The 11397-nt window shown below is 41.6% G+C and overlaps 1 protein-coding gene across 1 annotated transcript in view; it reads left to right on the top strand.

The window, feature by feature from the left end:
• The window catches only part of EPB41L4A (erythrocyte membrane protein band 4.1 like 4A), a 150058-nt gene that overhangs the window by 26985 nt on the left and 111676 nt on the right, over positions 1-11397 (top strand). Inside the window, exons 4-5 of the mRNA XM_006026177.3 lie at positions 2272-2350; positions 9073-9170. Coding sequence (XP_006026239.1) covers positions 2272-2350; positions 9073-9170 — 177 coding nt within the window. The remainder of the gene's footprint in view (positions 1-2271; positions 2351-9072; positions 9171-11397) is intronic.

Below are 11397 nucleotides of genomic sequence, written 5' to 3'. Positions count from 1 at the left end.
TGCCAGGATAATTCTTTCGAAAAGCTTCCCCAGGACCGAGGTAAGACTCACAGGCCTATAGTTTCCTGGGTCTTCCTTTCTCCCTTTTTTGAAGATAGGGACCACATTGGCCCTTTTCCAGTCCTGCAGCACATTGCCTGAGTGCCATGAGTGCTTGTAGAGCTGTGCCAGAGGTCCCGCAATGACCCCTGCTAGTTCCTTCAGCACTTTGGGGTGGAGATCATCAGGACCTGCGGATTTAAATACATCTAGTCCCTCCAGAAGTTCCCTGACAAGGTCCTCATTAATCCTAGGCCTGGGTGTGCCACCCACAGGGTCCTCGGGGGGGCCAATGGGGGAGATATCCGGGGTCCCTCCTCAGAAATATGGAGGCAAAGAAATTGTTGAATATGTCAGCTTTACCGTCAGGTGAGATGACCAGATTTCCTAGCGTGTCCTGCAGAGGCCCCATGTTGCTTGGCACCTTCTTTTGCCCTCCCTATGTATTTGAAAAAGGACTTCCTGTTGTCCTTGATTTGGGTCGCTAGTCCCAGCTCCATTTCCGCCTTGGCCTTCCTGACTGCCCCCTACATTCCCGAGCTACCAAGGTATAGCCCTCTCTTGTGATGGCCCCTCACTTCCAACGGGTGTACGCTTCCTTTTTTGTTTGGAGACGTTCCCGGATGCTTTTGATGCCTTTGAGCTTGGAGGATCGTCTCCTTAAGGAGCGACCACTCCTCCTGGACAATAAACTCCCTCCAGCTCTGGGACCTCAGTGCTTCCCCCACTTGTTTTCTTACCTCATTAAAGTCCGCCCTCCTGAAGTTGAGGTCTACTGCCTTGCTGGAGGCTTTCGCCACCTTGCGCTGGATGGTGAATTCCAGCAGACTATGATCGCTATTGCCTAGGTGGTCGAGCACCTGCAGACCCCGTACCAGGTCGTCGCCCATGGCCAGGACCAAATCCAACAAGGTGTCTCCCCTGGTGGGGCTGTGTACCTCCTGGGTTAGATGGAGGTCCTGTATGTCAGTTAAGAACCTGCGTGAGCGGTCAGACCTGGGTGTCTGCTCCTCCCAGCAGATGTCTGGCAAGTTTAGGTCACCCATGACGACTACATCCTTGGCCCTAACTATCTCTGTGAGCTGACTTAAGAATTCCTGGTCTCGATCTTCTCCTTGGTTGGGTGGTCTGTAGTAGACCCCCCACCGTTAAGTCCCTTTCTCCCCGACTCCCTTGTACTCTAACCCAGAGCACTTCTGTTTGCTCCTCCTGTGACCCAGTGACTCACATTGTGGATGTGTGTTGCTCACTGACATAGAGTGCCACACCCCCACCCTTTCTGCCTGTTCTATCTTTCCTGTAGAGCCTGTAGCCCTTGATATTTACTGCCCAGTCATGCGTTGGGTCCCACCATGTTGTGAGCCCCACTACGTCTGGATGCTGGCTAGCAGGAGGACTAGCAGGAGGACTAGTTCCTCCTGCTTGTTCCCCATGCTGCAGGCATTAGTATAGAGGCATTTGAGGCCTCCTGAGGATGAATGGACCGCCCCCCTAATCCCAGCGGTACTCAGGCCCATGTCACTTACCTGATTACCTGTTTCTCTGGTCATCGGTTTAGGCTGGGCTGCTCCTGCAGGCAATGCTTGGCTTGCTTGTCTGAGGCTTCCTCTGCCCACGTCATCCCCTTCCCCCAACGAGCCTAGTTTAAAGCCCGCTGGAGGAGATCCGCCAACCTAGAAGGGAAAACACGCTTAACTTTGGGGGAAAGGTGCAGCCCATCCCATCCGAGCATGTCCCTCGTCGTGATGTGCAGATTGTTGTCCAGGAAGCCAAAGACTGCCTCAAGACACCAATTCCGAAGTCTGAATTCTTGATGGATATATGATTTTATTCTTACACATTTATAAAGAAGTGAAGGCCAAAAACAAACGAGAAAAGCATCCTTCCTGAATCAAAATACAAGGTAGAATAGAAGTGAAAGCCAAAATGTAAAGCTTCAGAGCAAATAAAACTGCTGAACAGACAGGCAAGTAGCAATCAATCCAAAGGAACAGGGAGCAAAACAAAACATAAGAAACACCTGAAGCCTTTACAAACAGAAGTGTTATGCCATATAAAGGGAAAAGAGACAGATATTCTATAAAATTTACTGGAAGCTTCACTTTTGATTTTACATGAAAAATGCATGGATTCTATGGTGACTCTCAGGAGAATAAAATCCTAAAATAGATAAGTAGGCTTTTTAGTAGACCTTTTTCAGTACAAAAGATAATTGTTCTTTCTTTTACCCAGCTGGACCACCATATACTCTATATTTTGGTGTTAAATTCTATGCAGAAGATCCATGCAAACTTAAGGAAGAAATAACCAGGTACAGTATAAATATTATTCATAGACTTTAAATGTGTTGATCTTGATTAGTAAAATTAAAAATGCAATTTTCTGTGAGTTTGTTTGTTAATAGTTTTTTCATGTGCACTTTATATGTCAAAAGGATTAAGACTAAAGGAGCATCATTTGGTGCCACCCTCTGTTTGGAAGGTCATACTGAATCTGTGACATGATACCTGTGAAATTCTCAGGGCTGTGTGAGAATTGTTGAGGAATCTCTTTTTAGTAATGTATTGTCACATTTGGATTTATATATTTGCTATGATAGATATTCTTATAGAGAGCTTTCAGAATATCACCATAGTTTACTGGTATATCCACACAACTGTGGGGAAGTCCTGCTTTTCCTCTTGATTGGCCATGGCTTAAATTCCAGAACTTTTTTAAAGAGGTATTTCCCCTAGCACCTGAAAAATATGCAAAATAAGCTATTAGTCACCCATTATGGTTGATATATTTAAGTAACAAATTGACCCCATCAAAATATAAGAGTATATATATTTCCAAACATGCAGAGGCTTTTCCAGCTTGTTTTATGTATGAAAGATCCCAAGAAATTCATTTAAGTTGGCAAGGAAATTTGGTATAGTACTTGTGACAAGCATTTCACGGGTTAGGAGCACTAGTGTGTTAACTGGCATTAATAAGCACAGTGGACAAATTCCTTTTTTTCTGTCCATGATTTTGCCCATATGGAACATAACATCTCAAACTGATACAATACATGTACATTTTTTGTTCCTCATCCAAGGTGGTAAATGGTTTAAAAAAAAAAAAAAAGTAGAATATTTTTCCCCCTGTACTATATGACAGGTATGTTTTTTCTCCATACTGACATTAACTTTTCCTTATAATGACAAACAGCCCTAGCATGGCAAGCTTTATATGAACTAGGAGAAACTAGAGAAAAAGCACAAGTTAGCTGCAGTGTAATGCCCCCCCGCCCTGAAAGTTTGATACAGTTTTCCTATACTTTTCCAGAACCACTTTCAACCCTGCTCACAGGGTGAAAAAGATGGCCCTGGGAAGAGAACTTCGGCAACAGAACCTGCTGTGATTACTACTCTGGAGGCAGGTTGGATTCATATCTGTGAAATGGCAATTCAGATCTAAATTTGCAAAAATGCATTCAGGTTACTTTTAAGATCAATTAGTGATTTGTGCTACTTATGAAGTGTACAAATCTACATAAAAAACACTTTGGCATGCGCAACACCTTCTGGGAGCCTGTTAGTGTGTGCAATGTGTTTGCCCATAAAATTGTGCTTTAGAAAGTGGGTGGAGAGAAGAGACAGAAAAGCTTGTAATTGCAGTCTTCAATAGAACACATCAAAGCATCTGCATGATCACATTATCAAACTTTTCGAGTATTTATTTCTATGAACTCTTCAACCTTGTAAGATATTTTTAAAAAGAATATTATGCTAGAATAATAGTTTCTACTTGTGATTAAAGCATTAAAAGCAACTTGTTCTCTTCATTGTTTTCAGTCTTGAGTATGTGATTCCAATGTTTTTCTTATGTTATAAGAATTCTTTGTGTACTATGCATCACGGGCTTTTATAATTTAATAAATGATTTTATGAAGCCTATTGTTTTCAAATGTTAATGGTCTGTCCTACTATTTGATTACTATTCTTGAAGAGTAAGACCTGTCATATTCATAATCTCCAGACCAGAAAAAAATTTTTGGTTGTTGGCAATACAGATGCTAAAATGAGTGCTGTTAATAACTTCTGGATGACGTTGCTGAAGCAGTGTTTAGACACAATTATGTATGCATGAGCAATTTGGCAGAGCATATGGCAGACTTTTGTGAGCATCATAGGTACAAGTTTGGACAAAAGGTTTAATCTTGCAAGACCTGAGTCAGGATATTTCTCATCAACTTCAGTAGGAGTTGGAGACATTCATTATTAAATAGGAGGCATTTGTGCAGTTTCTGAACTTGATGTTTCTGACTGCAAACTGTACCAAAAATTTTTTTTTTGCACTTTTATTGTGTGTTTTTAGAAGGAATAAGAAAATAAACATTCACAGTGTGGGCACGTATGGTAAAGCTTCCAGTTATGCATTTTGTGCTCATATCAGCAATTCTGTGCCTAAAAATGTGGTTTAGATTAATAAAAAATAATTTGATGGTCCTTGACTTGAGCTTTTACGTCCCATTTGATATTATTTGATTACCTAAATGATTTGTTCAGAATGTCGTCTTAGTCCATACATATTAGCTTTTAAAGTTCAGTAAGCAGATGGCCAGTATTTATTGGCTAAGTTTTATACCTAACTGTCACTTTATGCAGAATGATTTCTAGTTCTAAGTGATTGGTTTTCTGATGATCTGAACTATATTATCAGATCTATTGTTTTATAATCTATCACATTTTAAATAACATTCTTGTATTAAATAGTGTCGTAGGCTGGCTTAATGAATGTCAAATAGTATGTACTTTGATAATATTTATTTTTTCATTTTATGTAGAGTCAAGTCACTAAGCGTGACTGTATACCTAAAAACTATAGGTTAATTATTATTTTTAAAAGCAGTTTGAATTTTTTGGGCTCTGACATTAGATTGGGTTGGGCAAAATGGTGGATCTGGCTTGCGGCCAGATTCTGTTTCCCAACAGCCCCAGCACGTGTTGTTGTAGCTGGTTTCCATGGAGACCCCAGTAGTGGTGGTCTCGTGACAGTGTGAGGACAGGGTTTCCCTAGAGACCAGCCCCAGCAGCACTGGCAGGGTGCATGACTGGGGGTGTAGCTGCTCTGTGGCCAGGGCTGGGATCTTGCAGTGGTGAAAGCGTGGTCTGGAGCTGGGGAACAGTTGTGATCCACTGCTTGCACACCCCTGCCCGGGGTATGTGGACAGTAGAGTTCAGCTCTGCCCCAGCTCTGGATGACGCTGTCATCGCTGCAAGATCGGAGCCCTGGCCCCTGAGTAGCCCCCTGTCCAGCCACACACCCTGCCAGCTCTGCTAGGGCTGGTCCCCATGGAAACCCTGGACCTGCACTGTCATGGCTATGCTGCTCCTGGGGTCTCCATGGAAACTGGCTGCAGCCATGCATGCAGGGGTTGCTGGGAAATGGAGTCCTCTGCTAGGCCTATCCAGCCTCCTGTCCAGACTTTGCCCACCCCTGCTTTAGATGATGCTAATAATACTTGTAGTTATTTAGGAAAAAAATGAGAGGCAAATAAAGATAATGATGCTGCATTTCTCTAATTATTTGGGAAATACTGAAGAAAGACTATGTAGATCCAGGTATCCCTGTCCAGGTAATCTATGGATTATGTCCAGGAGCTACTCCGGAAAGGGCATTCTCTCTAATGTAACTCTTGAAATTCTGCACTGGAGACTCCCAGAAAGGCCAGGGAGTGGAGATATTATATATGGGAAATGAACTTTGTTTCAAAATGGTCAGCCAAGAGAGATGTTTTAAACACCACAAACTTCTGTCTTCATCGTTCATCCACAGAAGACTGCCTACAAGTTAAGAGAATAAGGAGCAACATCAAGCATATGCTTTTAGTTCCCATCACTGTTCCAAAGAGGCTTCTTCTTATACAGGGAAGTTGGCCCTAGGAGGAAGAAACAACCCTGTCAGCCTTTTTTTTTTTTTTTTTTAAAGGATGGATGTAATAGGGTGCAGCTGGCGCAGCCGCAGAACCTAGATTACCTACAAAGAATCTGGAGACCACCATCCAGACACACTGAGATGGGCTGAATGCAGCCCAAATAATAAGTACTGAGATACCTTTAAAGACAGATAGATTGTATTTGAACTTAATAAGTCATGTGGAGATTTGATTAGCATGTAGCCTGTGGTTCCTGAATTCCCCAAAGATAAAAGAAAAATCTGAATAACTGCATTATAAGCATAAATAAATGCACACTGAGTATTTATTATATTGTTAATTAAAACACACTATTTATTACAATGCAGTAACACACGCATAGATTTCATAGACATTAGGGCTGGAAGGGACCTTGAAGATCAACAAGTCCAGCCCCCTGCCCGAAGGTCAGGAAGTCAGCTGGTGTCAGAGGATCCCAGCAAGATAAGCATCCATTCATTTCTTGAATGAGTCCAGAGTAGGTGCCTGCACCACTTCTGGAGGGAGTCTATTCCAGGCCTTGGGAAAAACACTGGAAATGTACAAAATAAACTCAGTAATGTATGACCTAGTTGTTGGGCTTTGTAGAATAAACAAGTTCCCAAATAAGGCAAGATCAATATGTAAGTATGACCAGCAGTATAAAGTTCCTGTATAAATAGGAAGGTCATTTAAAAATTATTCTTGTATGAACTTGCTGCTTGATACTCTTTCAGCATGGTATGATACAGTATGTATATCTGTTTAGTAAAACAACTATTTAGAATTTAGTTCCTAGAATGAATGACAAGATCTGGAAAACTGAATGGGGCTTTTGTGTGATGCCTTTTTTCTGATTTAGTTTGCTTGTATTACTAGTTTTGTGCATATTGTTTCACTGGAAGTTCAGTGTTCACATGCCCAAAAGACTGCTATTAAATACACTTTTAGCTAGTTTATGCCTGTCTAAGTAAGCAGTTTGCTTTATGCTTGAAGTGTGTAACTGAGATTAAGGAAGTTGCATCTAACATGTTTTGTGAATATGGGGCACTGTCAGCCCTTAAGGGGGGGCACAGTTGACTTAAAACCTTGTCAGTTTAAAAATAGTCTTAAAATAAAATACAGGTTCTACCCTTGCCTCTAAGCAGTTTTGCCAATTTTGAGCTCGACTGTGACTTTACCAGAAGCCCTTAGTGAGGGGGAGAATCACGTTGTTGCACTGGCCCTGTTATTTGGAACTGATTTGGAACCAATGTGACCTTCAAGCCAGGTACAGACATAACACTTTTGCCAGTATAAATGATCAGAAAATGACCTATACCTAAACAGAGCAGAAGTTCAGCACACAAAACCAGTATACCTGTAACAGAACAGAAGTTTGGTGCACACAGACTGGTTTAAAAATGGCAGAACCTGATCTAAGATTTGCCACCCCTTCCTCTGCCCCACCGACCAGAGGGCCAGTGTGTGTTCTGTTCACTACCTATCTAAATTACACCACTTACAGAAAACTGCATAACTTGGATCAAGTCTGCCACAGGCTTTTTGAATGTCTGTACCTAAGATTCGCAATCTAACCCCTGGTCTATGCTAATACAGGGTGCAGACCAGTGATTCTCAATCAGGGTGCCAGGGCGCCTGGGCTATCACCAGATCCTTTAAAGGGTGCCATGAGGTATGAAGAGATGAGTGAAGTGTGAGGCCATGAGCAGATAAGTACAGGCTAAAGCTTGTCCCTATCTGGAAAATCCTCCACCCTGACTGCTGGGTACCTTTTAAGGAGGCAAGCGCTATAACATATAAATTTGTTTTTGAAATTGGGTACTACTTAGTTCACAAAAGTTATGGAGAGGTGCCTCGGGTCCAGTGAAGGATATCCTGAGTCCAAACGAGGTTGAGAACCATGGCATAGGGCAGGGGTTGTCAACCGGGGATACGCATATGCCTGGGGGTACTTTGAAAGGTCCCAGGGGCTACGTGTGGGCGGGCAGGGATGGAACGCCACCCTGCACCTCTGCCTCACGGGCAGGGCAGTGCTGCCTCTCTGTGGGTCAAGCAGGTGCTGGCTGGCTGGCCGGCCATGGAGGGAAGGAATTTGCATGTGGCAGCCACTGCTCCCCCCCCTGCTCTGCAACCAGCTGCTGCTATTCTACCCCCCCACTCCCCAATCTTCCTGCTCCGTGACCAGCTGCTGGGCGTACACTGCTCAAAAAAGGTTGAAAACCCTTGGTATAAGGGCATGTAACAATTTTAGCAATTTCAAAGGATACCAATATAAGCTGATATAGATGTAACAGTTGCATCTTATGATTCTGTAGTGATACAGGTATAACAGAGTGACAACAACTTTAACCTCTCTTCATTCAGGGTCGAAGTTATGGTGACTTGGTTATCTTGTTTTGCTAGAGGATCATGCATACATGTCAGGTTCATTGTAGCAGCTTATGGGTGTTCCTGAGCAGTAGTAGCTCCTCCTCCCAATTTTAAAGTGACAAAAATATATATTAGTCCATCCCACAATTACAGAGTTATACTGGGTGTTAAGTTAGCAACAGAGCCAAGGATTCCATCTCCTTGCCTATCTGTTTGTGGAGAATTGGAGCATAATGGTTCTATAGAGCCTACTTTCTCCCCCCGCAGTTGATACCCAAGATATGTATGGGCATGAGAGCAAACAAGTGTCCTAAGCCCAGTTATGACCTTGCACTTCTTCCTTACCCAGGTCAAAATCTAGTTCTTAATTTGTTTTAATCACAATTTTCTTTTTTCTTTTTTCTCCCTCACCTGTTTCCATCTGAAAATTCAGCAGAGGAAATACCTCTTTATAGGGAAATCAAATATCTATCACAAAGTAGTATTGCATAAAAGAAACAATTTGAAAAATAAGAGTTTTTCCCTATTCAGTCTCTTTCATTTGGAATCATTTTAGATGCTACTTGAAATGTTAGTAATAAAATCTTTTTCAAGTAAAACTGTCACTTTTGAATTGCCTATGATGCTGTAAGTTGAGTTAGAGAGCATTTTTTTAAGATACCTGAATTATAAAAGGTTAACCTGTATAGCAGCAGCCTTAAACTGAAATAACAACTGCATTTTTCTCTTTGTTTTAGGTATCAGTTCTTTTTGCAGGTAAAGCAAGATGTTTTGCAAGGCCGCTTGCCCTGTCCTGTTAATATTGCAGCTCAGCTTGGAGCATATGCAATACAGTGTAAGTATGCCTGGCCACCTGAGAACTCATTTCTTTTATTAAGAAATTATTATTTATTATGTGTTTACCATAAATAGAGACTTGGCCTTAATCCTTTGAATGTTAATTAAAAATAAATTTGATCAATTTGAACAGCTATATTATCAATTTTAAATGCTTTGGAACAAATTATAGATAGCCACTTACATGCAGTTTAAATTGACACAAAAAGAGAATGCAAAGTAGACACTATGTATTATAATCTGAAATGTATAGTAAAGATGCTTGAGATGCCGAGGGACATCCACAGAGAGAACTTCTTATTAATGCTCAATGACAATATGAGTAAGGGCTTTACCTACCACTCAGTTTTTCTATGGCATATTTCCTACTTCATCAAATAAATTATAAATCTGAAGAGCCATCAGCAGCCTCCACACAGCACTGTTGATCTACCAAAATATTGCAGTCCTGCAGAAATTACATTATGTTAATACTTAGATGCCTCTGCTTGAAGATGATAGAAATGGGCTGTGTTTTGACTGAAGTGGGGGATTTTAATTCTGGCAAACTTAGCTTAACAGAAACAGATGCTGTATCTGATATACTTGATGAAATAAACATAAACCACTTCACATTAATGGCCAGTAAGGAGGAGCTGTCTACCTACCTGTAATTTTGCTTATGTCTCCGCTAAAATGCAGAATCTGCTAGTCATGTGATATAGTTTTAAAAATATTTAGAACTATGGATCCATGTATCAGTACATAGAAAACTCATTACTTATAGTTTTCACCTATGATCTGTATTAAAAAAAGATAATTTATATGATCAATAATCCAGTATGATTTAGTAGCAGCTAAAATAGTATTACTTTCTATATCTATTTGAGAACACCATATTTTAGAGATCAGAAACAAATGAAATAATTCATATCATATGAAATATTCAAAGGGGATTAAGAGCAATCAGAACTTGTAGAGAAGATATCTTTTATTAGACCAACAAGATTTTTTGAAAAAAAAAAATTCTTTAATTGCAAGCTTTTGGGCACAAACACCCTTCATCAGGCATTGGAGAAAAGATTTTACAAGTTCTTCTGGGTAGAAATGAAAGTTCATATTTCATAAGATTTCACAGAGGAGTCAATAGATGGAAGACTCCTCTGGGCAGTCAGTTCATAGCTGGTATGAAGCCTCTCACCTCCTGTGAGGATCTGTGACGATGCAGATTACGTTGAAACAAAGGCAGGAGCAGGATCTCAGGTTTCAGGTGGTCACAGTTGCTTCCTGCTTGGGAAAATATGAAGATTTAATTTGAAAAAATCAGCTAAAATTCGATATATTCCATGTATCCAGGTTGTAGCCGTATTGGTCTAGAGGAAAAGGAAAGGAGATTAAGGAATTTCATAGCATGCAACGTGCCTCTTAGAAATTTGCTTTTAGTTTTTTCCCCCTCAAATTATAATTCCACAAATTGTAACCTATTGACCTGTTCCACAAGTCAACAGTTGTTTATATGATACTAATCGCAGTTACATTACTTGTCTGGTGGCCACGCCAGACAAGAAAGCTGATATTTTTAACAGTTTCTTTGCCTCTGTTTTCCTGAACGGGGACCGGGATATCCCACCTACCAGAGGTAGGGACAATTTTGGGGATAGCTCTATCAAGCCTTCAGTCAGTGCAGCTGTAGTTAGGGATCTTCTGGAAGGGCTAGACATTTTAAAATCTGCAGGTCCAGATGCCCTCCACCCAAGGGTATTGAGGGAGTTGGCAGGGGTCATCGCAGAGCCTTTGGCCCGGCTGTATGAGCATTCGTGGTCATCTGGCCAGGTGCCAGGGGATTGGAAACTGGCTAATGTGGTCCCTATTTTTAAGAAGGAGAGGAAGGAGGACCCAAGTAATTATAGGCCTGTAAGACTCACCTCGGTGCTCGGGAAGCTCTTGGAGAGGATCATCAAGGAGCATATCTGTGGGGGGCCTGCAGGGTAGATCATGCTCAGGGGCAATCAGCATGGCTTCACCAGAGGCAGGTCCTGCCAGACCAACCTGATTGCCTTTTACGACCAAGTAACTAAATCCTTGGATGATGGTGTTGCTGTGGACATAGTCTTTCTAGACTTTAAGAAGGCCTTTGACACTGTCTCTCACCCCATCCTTATCAATAAATTAAGTGACTGAGGCATTGATGCCTGCACAGTTGGATGGGTAAAAAATTGGCTGATGGGGCGCACCCAGAGAGTAGT

This window comes from Alligator sinensis, unplaced genomic scaffold (assembly GCF_000455745.1).
Source record: "Alligator sinensis unplaced genomic scaffold, ASM45574v1 scaffold225_1, whole genome shotgun sequence".
Classification (NCBI taxonomy): domain Eukaryota; kingdom Metazoa; phylum Chordata; order Crocodylia; family Alligatoridae; genus Alligator; species Alligator sinensis.
The sequence above is the reverse complement of the archived record's forward strand: the minus strand, read 5'-3'. Positions and strand labels throughout refer to the sequence as shown.